Source organism: Candoia aspera, chromosome 4 (genome assembly GCF_035149785.1).
Source record: "Candoia aspera isolate rCanAsp1 chromosome 4, rCanAsp1.hap2, whole genome shotgun sequence".
Lineage (NCBI taxonomy): Eukaryota > Metazoa > Chordata > Lepidosauria > Squamata > Boidae > Candoia > Candoia aspera.
Genome location: NC_086156.1, coordinates 52,084,901 through 52,112,187, shown reverse-complemented (window position 1 = coordinate 52,112,187; position 27,287 = coordinate 52,084,901). Strand labels below are relative to the sequence as shown.

General features: G+C 38.2%; 1 protein-coding gene across 8 annotated transcripts in view; it reads left to right on the top strand.

Annotated features, from left to right (window-relative positions):
• The window catches only part of TRAK1 (trafficking kinesin protein 1), a 101,027-nt gene that overhangs the window by 68,226 nt on the left and 5,514 nt on the right, over window positions 1–27,287 (top strand). For 5 of the 8 annotated variants that reach the window (XM_063304145.1, XM_063304143.1, XM_063304140.1 and 2 more), the window contains 5 exons: window positions 6,519–6,595; window positions 7,478–7,714; window positions 8,998–9,314; window positions 12,603–12,932; window positions 20,870–20,972. In XM_063304145.1, coding sequence (XP_063160215.1) covers window positions 6,519–6,595; window positions 7,478–7,714; window positions 8,998–9,314; window positions 12,603–12,932; window positions 20,870–20,972 — 1,064 coding nt within the window. The remainder of the gene's footprint in view (window positions 1–6,518; window positions 6,596–7,477; window positions 7,715–8,997; window positions 9,315–12,602; window positions 12,933–20,869; window positions 20,973–27,287) is intronic. The other 3 variants (XM_063304146.1, XM_063304144.1, XM_063304142.1) reach the window with 1 other exon arrangement.

Sequence of the window (27,287 nt, the reverse complement as noted above, 5' to 3'; positions counted from 1 at the left end):
ATTTTAATATTCAACAACATTATGACACCACGAAACAGAAGAGTTTTTTTAGCAAGATTTACCTTTACTGAGAATAGGCAGCATCTCCTTTTCAAGAGAGCTGCTTCTTCAACTGCAGGTTCATCAAATACCCAGTCAGAATTTTATACGGATCTCTGTATATTCCCTTAAGGAAATTAAGTAGTGGTAGCCTCAGGCATTTTTTGGAGAAGTACACCAGTCACCTGATTCCAAATGAATCAACTGTAAGGAAAAATTACATCTCTGCCTGCTATGAAGATGTGTTAGGAAAGATAAGATCTGCTGTTGACAACAGTAAGATATGGGTTTCAGTAGATGAAACACATGATGTAAACAGAAGATATGTAGCCAATGTTGTTATTGGCACTCTGACATGTGACAAGCCTGGTGAAGTATTTCTTCTAACATGTGAAACTCTACAAAAAATAAACAGTTCCACTATTGCTATGCTCTTCGATGATTCTATGAAATTACTCTGGCCGGATGGTGTAAAAAGGGGAAATATCCTTCTCTTTGTAACAGGTGCTGTTCCATACAAGACTAAAACAGCCAAGGGACTTAAACGTCTTTATCCAAAAATGATCCATATCATATGCCTTGCACATGGTTTACACAGAGTGGCTGAAGAGATTCAAAGCAACTGTCCTGATGTTTGTTGTTGTTCTTTATTCATTCAGTTGCTTCCAACTCTTCATGACTTCATGGACCAGCCCACGCCAGAGCTTCCTGTCGGTCATCAACACCCCCAGCTCCCCCAGGGACGAGTCCGTCACCTCTAGAATATCATCCATCCACCTTGCCCTTGGTCAGCCCCTCTTCCTTTTGCCCTCCACTCTTCCTAGCATCAGCATCTTCTCCAGGGTGTCCTGTCTTCTCATTGTGTGGCCAAAGTATTTCAGTTTTGCCTTGAATATCATTCCCTCAAGTGAGCAGTCTGGCTTTATTTCCTGGAGGATGGACTGGTTTGATCTTCTTGCAGTCCAAGGCACTCTCAGAATTTTCCTCCAACACCACAGTTCCAAAGCATCGATCTTCCTTCTCTCAGCCTTCCTTATGGTCCAGCTCTCGCAGCCATATGTTACTACGGGGAACACCATTGCTTTAACAATGCGGACCTTTGTTGTCAGTGTGATGTCTCTGCTCTTAACTATTTTATCGAGATTTGTCATTGCTCTTCTCCCAAGGATTAAGTCTTCTGATTTCCTGATGTAGATAAGATAATTTCAAATGGGAAAAAGAGTTCATTAAAGCTCCACTTCAAGTACAAAAGTTCAAAGAAATTGTTCCTACTTTGGCTCTCCCTCCCCAATCTGTCATGACAGGTTGGGGGACTTGGCTGGATACAGCTATGTATTATTTCAAAAGTTATGCTTCCTTGCAGCGGATAGTTAAAGAAGTTGGCTTGTGTGAATCTTCCTCCATCAAGATTGTGCAAGATTCCTTTTCTGAAACCTTGGCTGGAAACTTAGCATATATAGGATCTCACTTCAGTGGATTATCAAGAGCAATCACCCACCTTGAAACTGTAGGAATGGAACTTAGTGATGCACTGAACATTGTAAAACAGAGTGATTTAAAGCAAGCAAAGGGGAAAGTGGCTGAAAAAATTAGTGATAAACTGCAAAGAGTGCTGCAATCTAATCTGGGTTATTCAACACTTTGCAAAGTAAGTAACGTTCTGAATGGACTCGAAACAAAATTTGAAGACTTCAAGCCAGAATTTTCTCCAGCTGAGTTTGCTTTTTTCAAATTTGTTCCTATAACCTCTTGCAATTTTGAACAGAGTTTCTCCAGATACAAGAACATACTGGTGGACAACAGAAGGAGTTTTGAGTTTGATAACCACAAGATGCAGATGGTCATCCAATGCAGTTCTGCTATTAATGAAAACTAATCCAGGGATGACCATTTTACTCTCAAAATGTTCATTTGATTCCTTCAATACTAGCACTTCTGCACTGGAAGTGAAGAAGAATAAACCTTTTAATTTGTGTGTGTGTGTAAGCACAGATTTTTAAAAATTGGGTGCTAATTTCAGAAAAATTGTAAAGTGATATTTTTGCTTTAAAAGTTGTATTTTTGGTTTAATTGGTCATATTTAAATGGTTTTAAGGTCACAAATGCTTGCATATTTCTAACATTTTTAGGTCATAGAAATCCTTGCCCTACTTATCAATATTTTTTAAATCATACAAATCAAAAATCCTGTAAATCTTAGTCCAAATCATTCAGAAAATGAAATCATAATAACCTCATTATCAATCCAGTTACACATTCTTAATTTTTTACCCCTCCTCGAAATATACCAGGGCATTTACATATCTCCCTATTACACATAAGGCTTTTTTTTTTTTTACAGGAATCAAACAGCCCCACTGCCACCTCAAGAACTCAGACTTCTCAGCAAGGAAGAAATTCCCACAAACATATTCTCTTCTTTCCGATAACACTGATTCTGATAGTCAAAACATCTCCCCAGCAAATCAATTCCCTGTACAAACTTAAACTCAGACTGTCACTTTAACTCCCTCAGCACCCAACTATAATCTTCCCCTGGCATTACTTTAATGTCACTAACAGAAAAATCCCTATCTTTTCCAAAATCGTCATCATCCATCATAACATTTTCAGCCAAGTGACACACTTTAGCAACAATCTCTTCTCCAATATCCTGAACACTCTGCAGAATAGCTTGACAGCACTCTGAAAGAAGTTCTTTAAAAGTCTGCTTAAGCTCACAACAGAACTCTGTGAAGTCTTCTTTAAAATCTTCCATGCTTCAGACAGTAGATTATGGCATCCCCTAGTTACTTGGCTCATGCAGTATGGAGTTAATGAGTTAATAAAAAACTTCCGTCTAAAATTGGCAAGAGAAAGCCAATACTAGCAAACAAATCCCAAAGAAAATGAACAGAAAACTGAAGATTTAAAACAGCAAACCCAATGTGTAGGAAAATATTCCATCCTTCAGATTCAGTACCAAAAGTAGTAACAGGAAGGCAATTATGTATTCTCAATCCTCGTTACACTTTAAATGGGAAAACAAGCCAAAACTTTTAAAAAATTTAAAATATAATCCAGAAATAATGACAGGCACCAAGAGATTCTGCTGCTTCGTACTGTAGAAAGCTTCTCTTAGGGTACATAACTTAAAAAAATAAATTGGGTGTTTTAGAAATGGGAAGGCAGGACTTACTGTCCCTTTAAGGGCTGCAGCGTGGCTCAGAAAAGATTAAATCCCAGCCTCCTGGTGAAGTCTTGCTGGTTGATCATGCAAGCTGTCCACGATCTCCTGGCTGCAACTCACCGTCCAGAGGACAAATGTGTCAATTCCCAGCATTTTCCTTGCCTGGAAAAATGCTCTGGGCTACAGGAGAAACCAGTCTGTGCCCCAAAAAGACTTCCATGTTGCCCACTCTGCCCACAGAGCTCACAGGCACAGCTGCTCAGTCCATCATATCCCACCAGAAGTCCCCATCAGCATCCTTCCTTGGGCTTCTGGACCTGGTTGTTGGATTAATGGTGGAAAACCCTTGCTTTTTGTTATAGACACCAGGACAAGCTGGGCCCAGTAGTTCACGGCCTCATAGGCAACCATGGGCTTGCCTGAGGTGATCTCAGGCCCTGTATACTGTACATAGACAAACACACTTTGGACCTTGCCTTTCCTTTGGGGCAGTTGCTGTGTGATCTGGATATGGGGGCATTACTACCAACCCTTTGCCATGGTCAGATCACTTCCTGGTGCAGATGCAATTAACTGCCACCCAAGAACTCTATAGAGCTGAGCCTATTTGAATAGTCCTCCCCAGGCATCTAATGGATTCAAATGGCTTCTGGTGGGCACTTAGGGAGTTTCCTGAGTGGATGAATTCCTTGAAGGCCTGGTTTGCTGTGGGTATCCTGACCTTGCTGTTGGTATCTGGCCTTGTCAAATCGCCTCCAAACAGCTCCTCTTTGTTGGCTGATCCCAAATAGCTCCTTCATTTACCAAAAGCTTGTGGAAATAAAGTGACAGAAGCAATGCCTAGAGCACCAGTGGAGAAAGTTAAGAATTTGAATCTGACCATGCTTAGGTAAATATAGTCAGGCCTATTCTGTGGTGTTAAAAGAGGCAAAACGCCATTATTTCTCTTCTCTAATTGCTGCAGTGAGTTGTGAGTGGCTGTATCCCTGTTGGGGAAAGACCAACATCACACACACCCAGTTGCTGTGATCGGTTAGCACACTATTTCACTGATGAAGTCACTCAGATTCAATTAAGTATTGACTTCATGTGGGCAGTGTCCAGGATGGTGACTGGGTAAAACATCTTGCTTAGGTACCTGAAATTCCTTTCAACCTGTGACTTGTAGATAGCGAATTCTTTAAAGGGTTCTGTGCCACCTGTGGGCTTGATCTCTGTACTTCTTTGTTCCTTCAGGCAGCTAGGAGAAAAGTAATTTCCTGGATCACAGAGATTGTTGATGCCTTGTTGTGACAGAGGATGCCACCAGTGGTCTTGAAGGAAGCTGTGGTGCATTGGCTGGTCTTCACCCTCCCCTTTTGAGGGGAAGGTTATTAAGACAAAGGACAATCAATTATAGATCACATGAAGAAACTGATCATCCGGACCCTCTGCAGTCATGGTTTAGGATTGGACATGGAATGGAGATGGCATTACTTGTACAAAAGATGACCGTTGTTCGGATCTGAATGGAGTAACTGCATCAATTCTGGACCTCTCAGCAGCCCTTGATACCATCAACAATGGTATCCTGGACTGCTTTCAGAGGTTGGGGATTAGGAACACTGAATTGCAGTGGTTCTGTTCCTTTGATTGGTGGTTCCACTCAGCAGTAGTGGGGCAGCAGAGATTGTCCTGATGGCTACTTTCTTGTGGGATGTTGCAAGGGTTGGTTCTCTCCCACTCCTATTTAACATTTATGTGAAGCCGCTGGGAGAGGTTATCCAAAGATACCCAACTCCAGGCCAGACTGGTGATACCATTGAAGTCCTGTTCCAGTGCCTGGAGGCTGTGAGGGTCTAAATGGGTGAGAACAGGCTTAAATTGAACACTAGTAAGACAGAATTACCGTTTGTCCATTGGGGTTGTCTGTCTGCTTTAGTGGTGTCTCTTGGAAGGGTGGCATTACCCTTGAAGGTGCAGGTTTGTGACTAGGGGGTTCTTCTGGACTCATGGCTCCTGCTAGATCAATAGGTGGAGGCAAGGCCAGGGGCCTTTTCCCAGCTTCAGCTGTTGTGCTAGTTAGGATCCTACCTGGGGTAGGAGGAACTTGCTACAATGACTCCTGCCCTCATTATACTTGCCTAGATTACTGCAATGCTGCTTTTGAAGATCATTCAGAACCTGCAGTTGGTTCATAGCAATCTGTGCTGACCAGCATTTGCCAGTAGAAGGATATTACACTCTGCACTGGTTACCAGGAGGTTTCTGGATTCCACTTAAAGTGCTGGTACATGGCTTGGTAATTAGTTATCTGCTGGATTGCTTTCTTCCACTGGAATTGGCCTAGCCAGTTCAATCTACCCAGGAAAAGCTATTAGTAGTGCCCCACTTTAGAAGGTGTGGGGGGCTGAAGGTTTTTCAGTAACATGCCAGGCTTTTGGAATGGCCTCTTGATGAACATCCAGTTGGGTTTCCACCATGATGGCCTTTTGGAAGCTGGTCAAAACAGAGCTCTTCCAGAGGACACGAGTCTTGACCTTATCTTGGTTTTTTATAGTTTGGCTTGGGTAATTTAATTCTGTTTTTCATTAGCATTTGCATACTTTTTTTGTTTATAATATATTGTTTATTATATGTTGTGTCTTATATATCTTATTTATTATATTTTGTTTCTTATGTATCTTATCTCTACAGATGATGATGATGATGATAACAGCCAACCATTTCAGTTCAGTCACCTAATAACTGGAAGCTATTGCCTAGAAAATAGCTGAGTTATGCCCACTTATAAAAGATTTTTTTTTACTGTTACAGTTGTTTGAGTTTTTTAATAATATAGCAGAGTTTGACTGACTAGTGATTGATTGATTGATTGAACAAACCTCATACTCCAAAACATTTTAGTTAACTTGCTTTATACATATGGTACTTTGTTATAACTGTTATAATTTAGTTACATTCCTTTTTTTAAAAAAAATACTTTTCTAAGGCCAAATATTACCATTATTTAAAATAATACTTTTTTCCCAAGAGAAGATAGGAATTAAGGTAAAGGAGCATATATGTTAGAGGCCTCCATCACAGTACTTTTTTCCCAAGAATATCTGTACAGTAAATTCTAATACTGAAAAACTTCTAGATTCACTTCTTTACATCTAACATATTAGTAGATACTGCAGCAGCATCTAGAAATGTTTCTAAATAATTACAGGATTTTCAAAAATTGTAAATAGTTTTTACCATCATAAATCTCCTTGTATACTACAAACGGAGAGACACAGGGAGGCATAATAATGTGCTCTCACACCATTTAATATTGTCTCAACAGGATTCCTTAGCTGCGGAAATTGAAGGATCAATGCGAAAAGAGCTGCATCTGGATGATACTGACTGCTCTGACTTAAAGTATGACCAATGTATTGTAATAGTTTGGGGAAAAACTGCCATGAGTAATGATGGCGAGCAGGAAGGGGCTCCCATCCAGGGTGGAAAACACATGCGTAGTACTGAGGAATTAAGCAGCCATTCAAAGAGACACAGATAAGGCCCGCCTTAGCTTTTGGGGTTTATATGTCTGGGTTTTTCCCACGCTTATTCAGTTTGTTAGGATTCTGTTTATGTAGCAGTAATAAACACTAGAGAACTACTCCTCGTCTCAGTGTGTGTCTCACTGTTAGGACAAAAGCTCTATTTAGCAATAATAAGTATCCTTTGTGGTACATACAAAACATTTAGACAATCCCCTTTAATGTGACTCACAATCTACCAAGAATGTCAAGTCTTTACTTAGATTATTAAATATAAGAAAATGTTGGGAACTTTGGAAAGTTTTTACAGGTGTTACATGAAGAATCTTAGTAGAGTGTTAGCATTTGAGCCTGAAAACTATTGCTAGTCATCTTGGGATATTGTCTAGGCAGTGTGTCAAGTAAACAGGTCAGTTATATTGAAAATGGGAAGTATTTGAGAAAAAGATACTCCTAGATACCCCCTCCCTTTTCTATATATAAGAAACAACTTTTAATTATATATAATTTTTTCTTCAGCATTGAGAATGAGTAATAATTGCATTTACCTATTCTTCTCCAGGGCTATTTTTAAAATATAAAAGCATTATTAATTATGGTAAAATATAATTGCAGAAAATTTAAACCAGCCTTTCCTAACCTGATGCCCTTCAGATATGTTAAAATTCATAGAGTTAGCTGATGAAGGCTTGTTTGAACATTCACTGTATGTGGTTTATAAATTATTTGGATGGATACTCACTATATGTGTTTTTGTCAGCCGTCACAAGAGAGTCTTTGACACTGTACGAAACATCAATCAGGTGGTAAAGCAGAGATCCCTAACTCCATCTCCAATGAACATCCCAGGATCTAACCAGTCTTCCACAATGAATTCGGTCATTTCTAGCTGTGTCAGCACACCACGATCCAGTTTCTATGGAGGAGACATTTCCAATATTGTGATAGACAACAAGACTAATAGTATCATCCTAGAAACTGAATCCACTGACTCTAGGTTAGTAATGCATGGCTAATTCTTAGCTGTATCTCCTTAATAAATATAGTTTCATCCTAATTATTTTCTTCCGTTTTCTTCCATCTTCTGCTATTCATTGCTTAGATCAGTTCACTAGACAACAACATATTTAGAAGAAATCTAATTTTAATTCAAGCTGTGTTTATCTTTTTCAATATTGTTGTAATTTAAAATTAATTATATTGTTCCTTTTAATAATTAGACATTTTAAAAATATAGACCTGTGTTCTTGCCTAACTACTGTATATTTGACTTATAAGTCATCAGAGTAAGGTACTCCAAGCAAATAATTCTATTGCTGATATGAAATTAACTTTGAATAATTAAATTTTCATTTCATTCAAGCAACTGATTTATAATTAACAACAGTGCTGCATTCTCCTAGCGTGATGATTGTTTAAATCAGTTTGTGGACTTGGAGTCTTCCTTCCTGAGTTATTAGGCAGTAACTCCCATAGTGATTTCATTGTAAACAAAGCATTATATTTGAAGTAGAGCTTGATTAATTATTCTGATGTATGCTATATCCAAAATGATTTCTTCCCTAAAGAAAACATGGTCTCCCTTTTTAAAATAAAATAATAAAATAAAATAATGTTTTAATTAAAATAGCTGCTACTGTGTTGACAGTTCCTTTCTAAGTAGTAGTTATGCTGTGTAAACTCATCATTTATTCTGTCATTAGGGGGAAGTAAGGAAAAAATATTGGTGACACCGAAGATGACAAAAGATAATTTACAATTTCTTGTTCTAGCACAAGCCTGCACAGCTCAGTGAGGGGAAAGGGCCACACTGATAACTCATGGGCCGCAAATACCACAAGTGCCAATCAGCTGTTCCTTGTCTAGCAGAGTGGCGCATTGTAGCTGCCAGTGGTGGCTCTAAATTTGCTACTTTTAAAAAAATGTCTGCGGGCCACATAAGGCTGCTTGGTGGGCTACATGTTGTGCAGCCCTGTTCTTATGTATACCATAACGCATTTATTAAAACCATCTATGTTTATTAAATCAGCTATATATCTCTTCCATGGTACACATTAGTTTTCTCTATAAATGGGCAGCATGTGTATAATACATTAACCCCAGTAAGATAAAGAACATCATGTTTGCACCCATACCTCTACTAATCTATATATGTATTTTCCAAATCTGAAAGCGTACATTCTGTTGATTGAGCTGAAATTTTTAAATATTTATACTTCGCGTTTTTTTCTTACCTTCTTCTTGATACCTATATGAATGTGTGTTTGCTCTTTGTTTTAGAAATGAAGAGAAGAACAAGAAACCAGGAACACCAGGAACACCGGGTTCTAGTGACCTGGAAACAGCCCTTCGAAGGTTGTCCCTTCGGAGGGAGAATTACCTGTCAGAAAGGAGGTTTTTTGAAGAAGAACAGGAAAGAAAGTTGAGAGAATTAGCAGAGAAGGGTGAACTTCATAGTGGCTCCATTACCCCAACAGAGAGTATTATGTCGTTTAGAACACACTCTGGGTTTTCTGAATTTACTGGCTATTCAGGAATATCCATCAGCAGTCGTTCATACCTCCCAGAGAAGCTTCAGATTGTGAAGCCCTTAGAAGGTGATAATAAAGCTCCTCGGCCTTTATCTGTTCTCCTTAGTGACTATCTGTGGTCTCTTCTCCATCAGCAGGAAGGAGGAAATCTCTGTAATACATACTCATTTTACTTTAGAGATAGCCGTCCTCGTTGTTTGTTTGAACTCTTCTGAGAGCAGGAATTATCCCTGGAAAAAATCTAACATATGCTATATTTCTAATATATTTCAGTAGAATATTCATAGTTTTCATGAATTCAGCTTGAATTCCTACATTCATTATATACTTGTATATCATTCATACAGAAAGGAATGGAAACATAGCTTACATTGATATGGAGAACAATGGAGCTGGGTGACAGTGCATTACATTTCAACATTATAGGACTGTTGATTTTCATGAACTTCTGTGCAAGCTACTGAAACATTTGTTACATTACAGTGTTACAATATGTTTGTCTCCCACTAGATGTATAGCCCTGCTTTACCAGGAAGTGCCCCTTGATCTGGCAGGCCATTTTGCTCCATCAGAAATAGGCCTCCATGCAGCATATGAACAGACCCTCTGTCAAGGATATTGTTTCAAACGGGTGCTTTGAAGCATCATCTGAATGAAAAAAAATCTGCAGAGCCAGGCTATGTTATACTCCAGTAATACATATTTAGATGGTTCCAAAGCAACACATAGCAATTCATAGACTAAACTGCAAGATTAGGAGATCATATATTTTCTTTTTCAACGGCATTGACACAATGCATAAATAAATGTTGAAATAAATGTCACTCAAATGCTTAATTTTGAGTTTTGGTTTACATTTTTGGATTTTATAACATGAATCTGTCAAATCCAGCTTTTTATTATTTTTTTTTAATCCATAAACTATTTTAGTTTGTTGGAATTTGTATCAAAATTCCACCAGTGGTATGTTCCACCAGCTCAATTGAACCAATACAAAATAACCTTTTTGGCTTTTATGGGGTACTTATTTAAAAATTAAAATATTTTAGAGAAGGGATAACAGTTAAACAACTTTCATCTATTGATTATTAGTATTGTATAGGTTTCTGTCATCCACTTTGTTTTCTTCAATAAACTTTCAATCTCCATTTTCTCTGTTTCTCTTGATTTTTCACTTTTTTTGTGTGTTTGTGTGTGTGTGTGTGTGTGTGTGTATTAAACTCTCTCTTCTGACACATCGTGTTACTGACCATCCTTTAAACTTTACCATGTATCTGTTATTCAGGAGATAATTTCAGAACCCTTATAATGTTAAGAATGCTCAGTTTAAATAATTGTTCATGAAATTTGGAAGCCAACTTGGGGAGCAGATACATGTATTTCTGTCTACTATCTAGATGCACTCTATTTTATTTTTCACCTTGCCTATTTTGTTAAAAAATATATAATTCAAAATTCACACAAATTCATTACAGTACTTCACTACATCATTTCCAATAGGAGTAGTAGCAGTTTATTTAAATCTGTCATAATGGAAAATAAGGTTATTTATTACATATTAAGCACGAATAAATACCCTTTGCATTTTATTTATGCTGTAACAGTTTTAGACTAGGCATCTTAATATGTTTTTTTCTTTTCTTGCCATTGGAAGATCCAGGCATAAATCTTACTTAATTTTCCCCCACACACACCATTTAACATTTCAACTACCCATAGTGTCAGTAGAGAAATATTTATTCGTCAGATATAGTATTTGATACTTGGATCATTTTTTTCAGATGGCCACATTTAAACTTCTAGTTGTCACATTGTGCTTGAGAACACATGAAGAATGACTGCTTATGTATGAATGTTTCTGTTCAATAAATATATTGAACATAAATCAAATTATTCCTTCCATTATTATATTGCTTTCCTCCCAAAATAAGGCAAGATATGTGAGTTACCTGGATTAGTTTAACCAATATTAATTCCTCTTATAGACCTAATTGCTTACAGTTCTGATAAAGAGGAGACTCAAATTTGTGCTTATTTATGCATCTGAAATCTAATGCTGCTGTTTTAGTGCATAGTATTCAGGATTTATAGTTATTAGCAATCTTCCAGGAGATATTTCGTGAACCACCCAGAGTCCCTCTGATGGGAGGGGATGGGCAGTGACAAATTTGATAAATAAATAAACTTTACAAATAAAACTGAAAAAGACATGATGGTCATTACAACATTGTATGTATGCTGGGATTAGCATCACTTAACTCATGTTGTAGGATTTGACTTAGCAGTTTTGTGTTAAATTATTTGGCTATCCATGTCATTTTGAATAGAATAAATGTGATAGTAACCTCAGTCGTTTTCTAGCATGATAGTTGGTGTATTTCCCTGCCTTGCTCATATGACTTTAATCAAAAACAGATAAAATACATGAGGAAAGCAAATAATTTCATGTGCCTATTTTATTATTCTGTTCTACAAAGTCCCTCTTCTGACTCTTCTGTTAATGTGACTAATGCTTTGGGCCTGTCATGACGGCCTTGTTCAAGCACAAAACTATTTATTCCTCTCAATCGCTTCTTCCCAAAACATCCCCCAAATCCTTTTAATTGCTTCCTTGAAATGTATTCATTTTAGTAACAAAACGCTAATGCTATGGTCCTGGCAGTGTTGCATGCAATCTTACTCTTTGTTGTTTCTCTCTTACAAATCTGTCAATATGATAGTCTATTATGATTACTCAGCCCTCTTGCTGAATTGGTCTAGTGGTTAAGGTGCTGAGCTAGAAACCAGGAATCTCTGAGTTCGTGTCCCACCTTAGGCATGGAAGCCGGCTGGGTGACTTTGGGCCAGTCACACTCTCTCAGCCCAATTCACCTCACAGGGTGGTGGTTGTGGGGAAAATAGGAGGAGGAAGGAGTACTAGGTATGTTCACCGCCTTGAGTTATGTATAAAAATAATAAAGGTGGGATAAAAATTAAATAAATAAATCTTAGTGCAACCCTTATTCAGAAAATAGTTCCACTAAGTTCCTTTGAACTTACTGCCAGGAAAGTTTCTAGCCTGCTGCCTTAACAACTACACCAAACTGGCTGTCTTAGTCAGAATTATGCCACCTCAAAAGTACTACTACTATTTTCTCCCTAGTAATAAAAGTGACCTAAAAAATACTTGATAGTTGCAAACTGAAGTTAAATTTTTGTGAAGTTTCTCATTATGATGACATCTTGCAGAATAGTTGGTTTGAAGCAGTTGGTGGCACTTCATCAGCAATTAGGATGTAACTGCATGAGGATATAATCAGTCTGGTCCATAATTCAAATTTCCATACTGACCTTTTTGTTCTATTATTTTCCAAGGTTCTGCCACGCTGCATCATTGGCAACAGCTTGCTCAGCCTCATCTAGGGGGCATCTTAGACCCACGGCCTGGGGTCGTCACTAAGGGCTTCCGGACTCTTGACCTTGACCTGGATGAAGTGTATTGCCTTAATGATTTTGAAGAAGATGAATCAGGTGAAATTACATACAAAGGCTTAACTACCTCGACACCGATTCAGCACATAGAGACCTCAGGTGAGAGGTCTCAGGCACAAGTGACTGTTTCAGACAGCAAGAATTACCCAAGTCGTTCTCAGGCTTTCCCAGAGGAGATGCAGGAATCCGCAACTGACGATGATGAGGGGTCTGGTGAGGGAACCTCATTAAGTCCAGCACAACTGCCATGTTTGCAGGATGTTGATAATTGGGCCATTCTCGCATCTCTCCAGAGCAGCATCCATAATGTTGCTTCATGTTTAACTCCTTCACGACAGTGCACACAAGAATTAACATTAGCCAGTTTCTGAACTATGATTTCTAACTATTGCTGGGGTTTTTTCACCCAAAAGAAGTGCGTGATCCCAGTTTTCTTCTTTAGTTTGATGAGAGAAGGCTGCTAAAAGGATGCAATTCATTGGGGTCCTCAGAAAAAAAGAAACCAGTTCTTTTGGTTCTGGGTTTGCATATGGAAGTTACAAGTTTTCAGATTGCTGTTTCTTTTAGGATTTGTGTTATATTCTGTCACAAGACTGTTATTACCCATGTTGTTTATCTCAAGACAAAGTAATCGGCAATGGGTGGCAGAATTCCAGCATTGTTACCTGTAATAAGAGGAGCTCCTTGAAATCAACTTCTTTGGTTCTTAGGATCAAAGTACATGTTTGCTTAAATGGTGTAAGATTTTAAGGCTATATTTAATAACAGCTGTGGAGGGCAGACTGAGGCTAGAGGGCTTCCAATTTTTTTTAAAAAAAGATGTAGAATGCTGATACAAAACTCCTGTTGGGATCAGCGTCCAAGGCATTTGGACCAGGGAGGAGGAAAAAGTTCTGTAGTGCTAAGACTTTATATCTCAGCTGTTTCCTGCTAATCGCTAGCTCTGAGCTGCTTTATAGGAAAAGTAAGACCAGACAACTGAACCTACACATTTATATCTTTCTGTAAATTATCTTGGCTTTTTAGATCTGTCTGAGAACTATTTTTATATATTTTTCTCAAAATAGTTAGAATTTTCTTTTATATTCTGTATGCTAGGCAAGGCTACCTGAAGGATAAGGGTTAATTATATTGCTAGAATTCATATGAAATCATGTAGTCAAAGTTGTTCCTTCAATTTTAGTAAATGTAGCAAGTAGAAAGGCAGCATTATTGAACATCTGTTTTTTTCCCCAAATCCTTGGCACATGGATGACAAAAAAATGAATGCTGGAGACACAGAGATCAAGTGTATATATTGTTTTTTAGCTTCCTCAAATGAACCCTATAGAAGTAGCTGCAGTTACCCAACAGTTTCTCAGTATTTTGAGGGCACTGAAATTCAGCACTTTACAAACTTGGGAATTTATAGGACAGAAGGTAAGTATATATTTGGATTCAGAAGGCCACACTTTTTTTTTCTTAATTCAGTAGCAAGCTACTATTTTGTGTTGCCAGATAGCATTCATTTGAAGTCATCTGGCACATGCAGATTATTCAAGAGCAGGTTGAAGTTTTCTCTATTAAGCCTAAACAGAAATGAAGCAGCATTATTCCTGCTTCATTGCTCAACAGACCCATAGACTGCTTCTACTTTCTGGCTTAGAAAAAAAAAACTATTGATCAGGATTTTATAATATGATCTACAAAACCCAATACATGGGCAATCACCTGTATAAATGCCTGATGACTTCGGAGTTGAGGTATCTTGCATTTAGCCAATTTTTATGTGTGCCTATCCCTATTCCAAACCTTTGAATGTTGTAAGAATGTTTTCTGAAGTCTTTGAAAATCATAGCTAGTACCTTGTATGTGCATTCTTCAGAATATCCCACCCATAGTAGGGATTTCCTAAGGGAGACACATTTATACCAGATACCAGCTGTGGATAATTCTTATTATTGGTCTCTTTTCTATCCTTACAAAATAATAAAAATATTTGTAAGTTATTGTTTTTCACAGCTTTTATTAAAGGAAACATGGATTTAATTTCATTTATCAAGATCCATCACATTTCCACCTAATTCAGTATTATATTTGCATTAACTGACAGACATTTAAAATACTGCAGCATTTTGACTTCTGCATCATTCTGTCTTCTGATTTGCATTAGCCCATGTTTAGGTGTCCTGTCTGAAAAATCTGCTGATGCATTATGTAGAGAACTATATTTGTTTTCCTTTGGTGGCATAGGTGACTGCAAAGGGGTAGAATGACAAATTATGAACACAAAATCTGCGACTTACGTACTTGGGTCCAGTGTTGAGGCACAAGTATGAAAGGACGTGGTCTGCATCATGATACATTTACATGCATATCAGCACTTTTTGTCATGGCTGTGGATTCTTATATTTGGTGATTGAAAAAAATACCAGTTTTCTCTCAAAATAAGTAATCTTAATTGCTGCAGTTAAAACCTTTTTTAACACTGGACATAACTTGTTCATAATTCTGATTGGTCACCATTTAAGAGCTGTATTTCTGAAATGTAATAATGAAAATGATTTTCTCAGGGGTTCTTTTGGCTTTATTAATACACAACATTTTATACATAGAATTGAGAGCTCTCTGAAGATGCAGTCATAGGATGGGAAAATCTTACTGAAATCTAGAACAAATTTTATTTACTGTAATTGTATCTTGTTAACTCCAGTCAGCTCTGTGTTATGTGAATGAAAGAAGAGATCTTGTTTTATTTGACAGCACTATGATTTTCTTCAAGAGAAAGTAATTTGAGAAATCATCTGTGGCTGGAGAAGAGGACAGTCCTTTTGACATATGCTTAGATATTTTTTTAAAACTTATAATAGCGAAATCTCATTGTCAATCACAATATTATCCTTTTTTATGTGTTTGATCCAAGAACTACTGAGTATTGTTGGAGATTGTATTGGAATTAAAATCTTACATTATTTTCATTTTTGAATTGTTGAAGATACTGATCATTTATAGGCAGCTCATGGTTTCCTGTTGCGTTCAAAGGACAGAGAATGCTACAGTCATGTGAAAAGCTGATTACTGGAGGATACTATCCAGGTTTCTCTTAGTGGTATCTTTGCAGGATCAGTCTTTCTAAACTTTAAAAATTTATTTGTCTTTCATTGTCAAGAAAGCTTCCCCACTGGGCTCAGTTGCTACTTTTAGCAGCCTTTTCCTATCTTGTATATTAATAATAATAAGCTGGGTCTACTTTGCTTACTGCAACTGATTTCTTCTAATATAATCCCATAGTGAAACAAAATCAGTGTTTTTATGAAGTGGGTAATGCAGACATGGAGATAGGTGGAAACTTTGATCCATTCTTTGAATAATTGTTTAATATTTTCATACTTCATTACTCTGCTATTATTTGTTATCTAACACTGAGCTGCTCTTTTTTCTTTTTTTTTAATTTAGCTTTTCTCTCCATATAATCTCCTTTTTCACTATTGCCTATTTTGAGATTTTCTCTAATATTTTAACCTGGTTACACTTGTACAGAGAATCATGATTGCTATACCCCAACCCTTAAATATCAGCTAAAATACATTGTTTACACTAATCCCTGAAGCATCAGTATCATCAGTTCTCGAGGTGATATAGATAAGTTTTTAAAATGTTCCTCTGATATTGGTGTATTACTCATCAATGGAAAATGCAGAGTATCTGATAGAACCTTGCAGAAATGGAGGAAAGTTGTTTCATTCTGAGTTACCTCATTTGTATTGACACTTTTTCTTTAAGACTCTCACTGTTTCATATGCAATAACTCTTTACACATAATTATCTTTGTTATATTTTTATTTTGCTGCCAGTCTTACAGGAAATATAGCCATAATAAGCATGTACATTTCTCAGCCTCTCTGGAAATTTAGAGAGGTTTCTGGATGTGATAAAATAAAATATCAGGTCATTGAATATATCATACCATGAATAAACCATATTTTGGAATGCAATCACATCGGGAGGAAAAGGCAAAACTATCACAGCCATGTTTCTTGTGCATGTTTAATCATGCTAACTTATTGAAGATTTTTAAAAGCACCTATGCAATCATGATACTTTGCAATTGTACTTAACTTTGGATTGTTTCTATGACTGTTGATGGGTGCATGGCCTTTGAGTTTGTGAATTGCTTTGCAGCAAAGGGGCTATCCATAAAGTATGTCACTTGTCAGAAATGAAAAGATTGGCACAATTACAGCAACCTATGATACTGGAGACAGAAGGAGTAGTGTTGACTAAAACATGGTGCCTTCCCACATTTGCTTCCCTGCTCTAGTTCTATGATCATGAGATGTCATCAGGTGTATTTCTTTTTTGTGTGTCTGCTGCTCTTTACATAGACGCATCAATTTGCCTTAATATTCCTTCATTTCCCCTTCCTATTCATGCTATACGTGTATTTGGTAGGCTCAGAATCTATGTCCTCCCTATTTTTTCTTATATCCACTTTGTTTTTCTGTGTTCTCCTTTGTAATTGTATATTATCTTCCTCATTGTGCACAATACTTATGTTTGTTTTAGGGATTTGCACTGATCAATGTTAGACTAATTACACTAAAATAAATTAGAACTTTAAAGCGATATGATTTAAAGGAGTGGTATAGATCAGCTGGTAGCAATACAAACAGTATGAAGTAATAATATGGGTAAAGTAATAATATCGGCCAAGTTAAAATGCTTGGAAGAATAAAACGTTTTATGAAGTTACAAAAAATGGGTGCCAGATAAGTCAGTGGGAGAACTGTCTAATATAGTAATGCCAGCCTGTTTTCATTCCTGGTCACCTACTATGCTTTGAATAATTGTCAGTGAAAATTGTTTTGATATTCAGTCTCAGAAGACAGGCCAGTACATGTGCAGATAATTGGTAATCAGTTGCTATAATCTCATGCCATGAAATGCTTTAATATCAAATGTAGTTTAATCTGGAGAATACCAGAAAATGGTAACTGAGGCCATAATCTTTTCTTAATCACTACTGGTGCACTGACCAAAGTAGTTAAAAGTCCCATAAAAGTGCTTCTCTGTAGTGGTGCCTGCTGTATGGGATAGCCTCCACCCTGAAATCTAGAGAGTCCCTATCTTCTAAGCCTTTTGAAAGGCTGTGAACACCTGGCTCTTCCTCTAAGCACAGGACCAGGATGGGAGTTGAGCCAGCATGTGTAGTGTGAAACGGGATTATCATGGCACCTTGGCTGGAGTGTGACAAATTTTTAAATAGGGATGGTGATGGGGGTTTTTTCTATATTTTTATAATGGGTTTGATGATTGTTAGCCACCCAGGGTTACCTTGTATAAGATGGAAGTCCATATAAATCAAATAAATAAAAAACTATATGGACTTGCATGAAACACTAGATTTTTGTATGAAACCATCACCTTGAATCCAAAAATATCTTCCTGTGAAAGAAAGACTCCTTGCACTCAAGGAGATATTTGGCTGTACCAAAGAGTTTCACAAAAATAGTGTTGGGAGAGAAGGACAACTTTTTTACTGAGTCTCTTGGTTGTCTCCTACACTGCTTTCTATGGTCTTTTGGGTGATCTCCAAACTTTCTGGAGAGGGTTTTCAAGAACATAATGAATTACACCATATTTTCTTCAGCATCTCTCATTTCTTTCCAGTTTGGCTAAATATAATTTTTTCCACTTGGGTTAGGGGTTATATATAGACCCTTAAAATTGAGGTGACATGTTTAAGAGAATCTTGAACAACATGACATACTTTATGTTCTGTTCAGCTTTGCATTCTACAGTTGCACCCTAAAGCAATTTATAAATATAAATTTGGGTCTTGTATGATTCTACAACCTGTTTTGTTGCAATAGCACAAAAATAAGGCTATTTATCTTATGTTCAGCTATTCAGAATAGTTTTATTAATTGATTGACTTAATTGCTATCTGGTACAGCTGCAGAAGTTCTGCTTGTGTTTTGGAAAGGGGGGGAAAGAAAGGAAATGCTGCAGATGGACAGTAGTGGATCCATAATGATTATGCTGGGCACAAAAATAATATGTACAAAGTAATCCAAAGCTACATATTTGTGTGTGGCAAAGATATGTGAACCTCTAGATTATCAGTTCATTTGAAGGGGAAATTATAGTCAACTGCTTCAATCAAAGAGATGATAATCGGGTGTGAGTGTGGGAGGTTCTGCCTTATTTAAAGAAGAGAATTCTGAGTATTCACTAAAAGTCTGATCTTGACAGCACAGGTCTCTGGAAGTGTGCCATGGCTTGAACAAAGAAGATTTTTGAGCACCTCCGAAAAATAGTTGTTGTTGCTCACCAGACTAGAAAAGGTCACAAAACTATTTCCAAAGAGTTTGGGCTCTACCAGCCCACTCTCAGGCAGATTGTGTACAAATGGAGGCAATTCAACACATTGCTATCCTCCCCAGGAGTGGTCAAACAACCAAGAACACACCAAGGGCCTGGCATGTAATACTCCAGGAGCTCTCAAAGAACCCCAGGGTAATGTTTAAGGAACTAAAGGCCTCTCTTGCATTGGGGAATGTCAGTGTTGATGAGACCATCATCAGGAGAACACTGAACAATAGTTTACATGACAGGGTTGCAAGGAGAAAGCCCCTACTCTCCAAAACGTGCATTGCTGCCCAACTATAGTTTGTGAAAAGACCATGTGGATAAGCCAGAGGGCTATTGGAAGAATGTTCTGTGGACAGATGGGACCAAAACAGAACTTCTTGGCTTGACTAAAAAGCATTATGTTTGGCGAAAGGCAAACGCTGCATTCCAGCATAAGAACCTTATTCCATCTGTGAAACGTGATGGCAGTATCATGGTTTGGGCCTACTTGCTGCCTCTGGACCAGGACAGCTTGCCATCATTGATGGAACTATGAATTCTGAATTGCACCAGTATATTCTACAGGAAAATGTCAGGGTATCTGTCCATAAACTGAAGCTGAAGAGAGAGTGGGCCATGCAGAAAGACAATGACCCAAAACACACGAGTTGTACAATCAAAGGATGGTTAAAGCAGAAGTTAATGTTTTGGAATGGCCAAATTAAAGTCCTGATCTTAATCCTAAAGAAATGTGGAAGGATTTGAAGCAGGCAGTTTGTCCACCAGCATCCCTAATTTGAAGCCGTAAGGAGGAATGGGCTAAAATTCCTCCAAGCCAATGTGTAGGACTGATCAACGGTTATCAGAAATGTTTACTTGCAGTTGTTTCTGCCCTAGGAGAGTGTACCAGTTACTGAAAGGAAAGGTTCACATAGTTTTGCCACACACAAATATGTAGCTTTGGATAATTTTCCTCAATAAATCAATGAACAAGTATAATGTTTTTGACCCTTTTGTTTAATTGGGTTCTCTTTATCTAGTTTTAGGACTTGTGTGGAGAACAGTTCACGTTTTAGGTCATATTTATGCAGAAATATTGAAAATTCAAAAGGCTTCACAAACTTCTAATAATAACTACCATTATTTTTGTATCCTAACATTTATTGTTTTCTCTGGATCCATCGCTGAATCAAACTAATGGGATACATTTACTTTGATCAATGGAGAAGAAACTGAAATATGTAACAGTTCTAGATGTTGCAGATTTTTGTTTAGAGTCAGTTATATCTTGCCCATAGAATGAACCTAAATGGTTGACTAGCATGCTAATATAGACTAGGATATTACAGTCACTTCTTATAGAATTAGCAATAATTACTTCTTTGGTGTCCCCATTCAATATTAGTCAAATAATGTAGCAATAAACTCAACTGGGTAGCATTGAAATTGTTATTCTTGGGGCAGTTGTAGCATGGGAGACAACCACATTATTATTTTTACTAAGCGGTATGTTCTCTTACTGGAAATTACCATACCAGGGTACTAAGGTAATACTTCCTGTTAGTGGCCACCCTAAAGCATGAGAGCTGAGGGCTCTTACAGTAACCCCAGTAAAACTGAAGTTAACAAGACTTCCCATAGACATTAATATATCAGAGGAGCTAGAAAATAAAGTGATTTAGAAATGTTGGATATTTCATCTTTCTTGCACAGATCACAAGTAAAGTATCATATCACTTTTCCATCTGTTAGTTTGAGAATACAGAACTTCCTTTTTTATTTATAAATGCAAAGAATGTTCTCTCTTTTTAATGTAGTACATCATCCTGGGAAGTGCATGTCACAAACCAACTCCACATTTACCTTCACCACTTGTCGTATTCTGCACCCTTCCGATGAGCTCACGCGAGTCACGCCAAGGTAAGGGTTTTCAGAGAGCTCTTTTGGCTTCCAAGAGTGCAGAAATCTTAAGTATAGCCAAATAAGCAAGATGCCTTTAGCAATCATGTTTAACACCATGTCAACTTAACTTACATATATGTAGCCATCTAGAAACTAAGTTTATTTTATTTGATCCACAGCTGGTACAAGTAAAAAAAATTAGGATGTCACCCTCTTAATCTGTGATATTCTAACAAAACATTTTAAAAAGTATTCCTTTGTCATTGCAATTCCCATTGGCAGAGCAACAGGAGATTCCTCTTTCCCACCCTTGCTCACACTCTCTTGCTGCTTCTGTCACCTCTACTTTTCTGGCTGCCTTCATGCTGCCTCAAGTCCTTGTTTGCAGGACAAAAGTAGCAACTTCTAGTACTTCCCCTGATGCATGTTTGAATTGCTGCCAGTCAGTGCATATTATAAATACATCATTTCTCCAAGTATGAGGATGGTTGAACTGGACCAATCAGATCCTACTTTTTGGTATACTTTTTAGAATACAAGAGAATAATGAGGTGTGGAGTCCTTGGTGCTCTCTGAGCCTTGTTGTTTTCTTGCAGACGTTTCACTGCCAGACAAGGCAACATCTTCAGTGCGAACAGGGAGTGGGCCTTGCTCTCAGTTTATATACCGTGGCTTGCCCTGCTTGTGTTGGTAGGGGTGTTGTTCTCTCCTTGGGAGTTCTTTGATTGGGCTGTTGTTTGCTGCTTGGTTGATTGACTGAGTTAATAGTTCCTTGATTAGGGTGTATTGTGCTGTTTGATGGTTCATCTGGTGTTAATCCTATTGTTGATTTTTTGCATATCTGGGGTGTTGATTGCTGGCAAGGCAGTGTCCTGGTCTTTTGGCTTTCCTATTGTCTTTTTTGAATGGTATGTAAATGTTGTTTACCTCTATGTGTCTGTTGATGGCTGCTTTGTCTGAGTGCCAGGCTTCCAGGAATTCTCTGGCATTTTTGGATTTGGCTTGGTTTAGGATGCTCACAGTTTCCCAGTTGAAACTATGGTTGAGTCTGTCCATGTGTTGTGAGATTAAGGAGTTCTCATCATGTCTTCTCACTGCTAGTTGGTGTTGGTGGATGCGCTTTGCTAGTCTTCTGCCTGTCTGTCCTACATAGTGGCTGTTACAGTCTTCACATTGTATGTTGTAAATAACTCCTGTTTTTTCTTCTTGGGCTATTGGGTCTTTTGGGTTGCTTAATACGTTTTGAAGAGTTTTAGTTGGTTTATGTGCTATGGTGATGCCATGTGGTTGTAACAGCCTATTGGTGGTTTCTGAGATGTTTCTGATGTATGGCATTGTTATCCTTTTCATAGTTTCCATTGGTTGGGTTGTAGTGGGTTGGGTGGTGAGGCACTTTTTGATAAAATTGAGCGGGTATCCATTTTGTTGGAAGATGCTGTGCAGATGTTCTTTTTCTTTTTTCTGGTGTTCTGGTTTGCTGCAGTGTGTAAGTGCTCACCTGAATAATATTCTTACACAGCTTCTCTTGTGGGAGGTTGGATTGTTACTCTGGTAGTGGAGCACTTGGTTGGTGTGGGTAGCTTTCCTGTAGACTTGTGTTTCTAACTTACCATCATTTCCTCTACTGATGAGGATGTCCAGGAATGTCAGTGAGTTGTTGTTTTCTTCCTCCCTTGTGAATTTTATTCCATTAAAGATGTTATCTTTAATGGAAGTCAGGAAATCAGAAGACGCTTAATCCTTGGGAGAAGAGCAATGACAAATCTCAATAAAATAGTTAAGAGCAGAGACATCACACAAAGGTCCGCATAGTTAAAGCAATGGTGTTCCCCGTAGTAACATATGGCTGCGAGAGCTGGACCATAAGGAAGGCTGAGAGAAGGAAGATAGATGCTTTGGAACTGTGGTGTTGGAGGAAAATTCTGAGAGTGCCGTGGACTGCAAGAAGATCAAACCAGTCCATCCTCCAGGAAATAAAGCCAGACTGCTCACTTGAGGGAATGATATTAAAGGCCAAACTGAAATACTTTGGCCACATAATGAGAAGACAGGACACCCTGGAGAAGATGCTGATGCTAGGGAGAGTGGAGGGCAAAAGGAAGAGGGGCTGACCAAGGGCAAGGTGGATGGATGATATTCTAGAGGTGACGGACTCATCTCTGTGGGGGCTGGTGGTGTTGACGACCGACAGGAAGCTCTGGCATGGGCTGGTCCATGAAGTCACGAAGAGTCAGAAGCGACTAAACGAATAAACAACAAAGATGTTATTGATGGTTTTGTGGGTTTCTTCCAGTTGTCCAGTACACTCCCTTGCCAGCAATCAACACCCTGATATGCAAAAATCAACACTAGGATTAACACCAGATGAACCATCAAACAGCACAATACACCCTAATCAAGGAACTATTAGCTCAGGCAATCAACCAAGCAGCAAACAACAGCCCAATCAAAGAACTCCCAAGGAGAGAACAACACCCCTACCAACACAAGCAGGAAAAGCCACGGTATATAAACTGAGAGCAAGGCCCACTCCCTGTTCGTACTGAAGATGTTGCCTAGCCTGGCAATGAAACGTCTGCAAGAAAACAACAAGGCTCAGAGAGCACCAAGGGCTCCACAGTTCAACCCTGGGCTACAAATATTCACTTCGATTAGAATCATGAGGCTTTGCTACTCAGGTGATCTCACTAGTCATGTGCTGTAGATCTAAAGAGAGGGCCTGATTAATTCAGCTTTCTGCCACTCTCCCACTTCAGCACTTAGTAGGCAGCAGTAAGTCCAATGGATATACTGTACTTTAAAACAAAAATGCAATACTCTGAAGTCTTCTCTTTGAAAATGCTATTTGGTTGCCACATACCAGTATGGTGAAATGAAGCTAGTTAAGAATCTTCAGAATTTGGAAAAGGCTGGAATTCTTAAGACTGAAAAGCTAACCAGGACAATAAGCAATGTAAAGCATATTGTCCCTTATGCACCATAAAATAATTATGTGTGACTGAAATGAGCTTGTGATCCCAAGAAAAAGCTCCTATTGCAGGAGAGAGCAGTATTTGAGGGGAAAGGGATGGTGCAGCTAATCGGTCTGACCTTAATTCCACAGGAAGCCATCAGATGATGCTGTGACATCACTGAAAGGGCTGTGTTGAAATGTATTGCTCATTTTTCACCTTTCAGGGGAGTTAAAGGATGAAGGTGGGAGCAGAAGGGTCCCCAAAGATACACTCCCTTTATATCCTTAAAACCATCCCGCCCCAAATTCAGCCAGTTTTGCTGAATGTCAGCAGCAAAATCTCAGGATGCTGGGAGGATACAAATGGGGTGCTGGGAAGACACATGTGACTACAGACTTGGGTTCTTTACTTTTGTCGTGTTTGTTAAAACTGAAGCATATTTAATGCAATATTCTCTAAAATGGAGAGATATTACCAATCTTATACTCTGATAGGCTTGTAGCTGATGGCCATCTGTATTATTATGTCTGTGTTCATTATTGATTCAGAACCACAGTATTATCACACCACTGTTGGAGAAGAGAATCTCCTTAAACTATGAATGATGCTTCTTCACAGGTCATGTGAGGAAGACGATGAAACAGCTTTATGTCACCTTATGCTGAGAGGAGATGTAGGGCACACAATATGACCAGCGTGACAGGGGGTGAGCAGCACAGCCAGCAACCTCTTTGCTGGCGGAGTCTCATAAAGGAATGCTAGTGTTCGTGGCATCAGCTAACTCAAAGACTTCTTATCAACCCCATTCTCCCCCTTTCCATTTTAATATAACATTAACATGAAGTGACCTAACAAAAATTCTAAATTTCATAGTGCTGATTTTCTACTATCTAACAATAATTTGTGGATGCAAATGAAGGTCTTCATTTTCTTTTGTTTTTAGAAAATAATATGGAAACGTCTTCTTTCTCCAACCCCCCCCCCCACTAGGCATTGCTAATTAGCAAAAGGACTGTTATCAACCAAGAGAACATGTAGTATCTTCTCTACTCTTTAATGAGCCAGCTTAGGGATCCTTGCTACAATAACTGTCATGTTGCAGTACTGTTGCATTTGGCATTTTGGAATGATAAGCACTGATCCAGCCCCAAAGAGTTTAAACTCCAAATTTGTTTAGAAGATTTTAATTATTATGGAAAGGAATTACAAGATGCTGTACTGGGAAAAATGTGCACACACCATAATTAAAAGTACATCTGTTACATGTTTAGTAAATGCTCTGAAACAGGACATTTATGAATTTCAGATCAGTTCTCCTTCCATGGGCAACTTCTTAATGGCAATGTTTGAGTATAATCGTTATTTGAAAAGTTGATTATAGGTCACTGTTGACAAATGCTCGAGAGGATTTGTAACATGAAATAGCTTAGGTCTCAGTTCAGGCACAAGACACATAATAGAAAATAGGCATATATATGTGTGCATACCTGCACTCACGCACATGCGCGCGCGCACACAAACACACACTGAGTAAGAGACAAGCTTTATTCTGAGAATAAAGGTATGCACACATATATGGAATCTTCCTGAGAAGCATAGGTCACCTTCTGGGGGCTGTTAGTAAGAAGAGTGATTAGCTGAAATTTGGCAATGAACACTTTCACCAGTGAATTTTAACAATAGGGAAATGGGTAGTGAATTGACACAGAATTGTAATTGTCAGTTTTTCTGGGAGTATACTTCTATAGATCTCAGCAAGGCTAAATCTTAAATTCTCGATCTAAGCCACCACCTCCCATTCAAAATTCACATCAGATGCCAGGACGCATAGAAAACCAGCTGTCTCCTTACTAGTTAATTTGCATTTTCTACAAGAACAGAGATTCCTTGGAATATTCCTTAGAATATTTCAGCTATGACTAATATGGTGTCACTCTTACCTTTGATTTCTCTTTCTTTTTTTCCTGGGCAGAACAGTTTTCTGTCTTACTACCTTATTCTTAAGATGTTTGAGAATTTATTTTGAACTTCTCTTGATATTTTTGAGTTGACTTTATTGTTGAAGACTGGGGAAAGTATATCTGCTGGTTTTGTTTTCTATTACATATTTCCATAACTTTCAGAGTGACTACCCCTACTTCCCCAATCTTAAAAGGTCTTATGGGAGAAATTCCTTCATTAGGTGTTTCCTTGGGTTTTAATCAAAGCCATGGACAACAGCTGGAGAAATGAGTAATTTACGTACATCCCTTGAGCACCTTAATATTGTATCTAAATACATATAAGAACACTACACCCAGCACTTCAGAATTTCCTCATAGTTAATTTCTCCTTTGAAATAATATGCAAGCAAATTCTCTTTCATCAAATTGAGTGAAAACTGATAGAAAAAATATTCAGAAGAATGATTCTGCACCCTTTCTAGTTTAGTCTCTTGTGGTTTGAGAGATTTCAAGTCTAAATTTGAAAATTGAATAACCTAGGCATCACTTTGGTTCCATTACTTTCCTTTTTAGGTACGAGGGTCTATCAACTGACTTATAATGTGCTTTTACCCAAAGAGTACAGTGAAGGAGCTCCTGTTGTTCTAATGGTTCTTTGTACAATTAGTCTATCCAACCCTGGGTCCCTTTAAGTCTGGACTGAGCAGGAATTTCAATAGTTGCTGTTCTCAGGTCTGTCACTGTTGAATGCGTACACTCAGAGTGCCATCACAAAGCATAGAAGCTTTTTGTTTCTACCAGGGCTTGGTAGCAGTTGGGAGGATTGGTTTTGTACACAAAAGCCTGCTTCAGAAACAATAGAAACTAAAGGCAAGATGAGAACCAAGCAGCAGTTACAGTTCTCCTGTACAAATTCAGACAAGTATATACAGCTGCACAATTACCCATGCAATCAAAGATCCTTGAATTATATTTGTTTCTTGCCACTGATTCATAAATCATCCAATCTGGCCACATTTGCCATTTATTATGATTTAACATGGTTTGTTTCTCCACAACATAACAAAACAACTGCACTTTTCTATTTTGAGAGTGTCTGGTACAAAGAGAGCTGTGCCTCTCCTTTTCCACTTCTTTTCTCCAAATGGTGTATGATACAGTGGTGAAATGAATTCCCTTTCCAGGTTGCCTTTACCACAGCTGCCCCAGGAGAACCAGAGTGGATGAGACACCCTTTCAGAGATCTCAGCCATGGGACTTGAACATATTGACAACTGGAACTGGAATTATCTGCCAAGAGTTAACAGAGGGAAAAATGCAGCGTGGCAGAGAATAACCAGTGGGGCTTCTTTTTTTGTCACCCAGGTTCTGTGGACTCTGAAGCTCACAAAACCAACTTAACGTGCTTATGAGCACAAATCCCAGTTCCCATGACA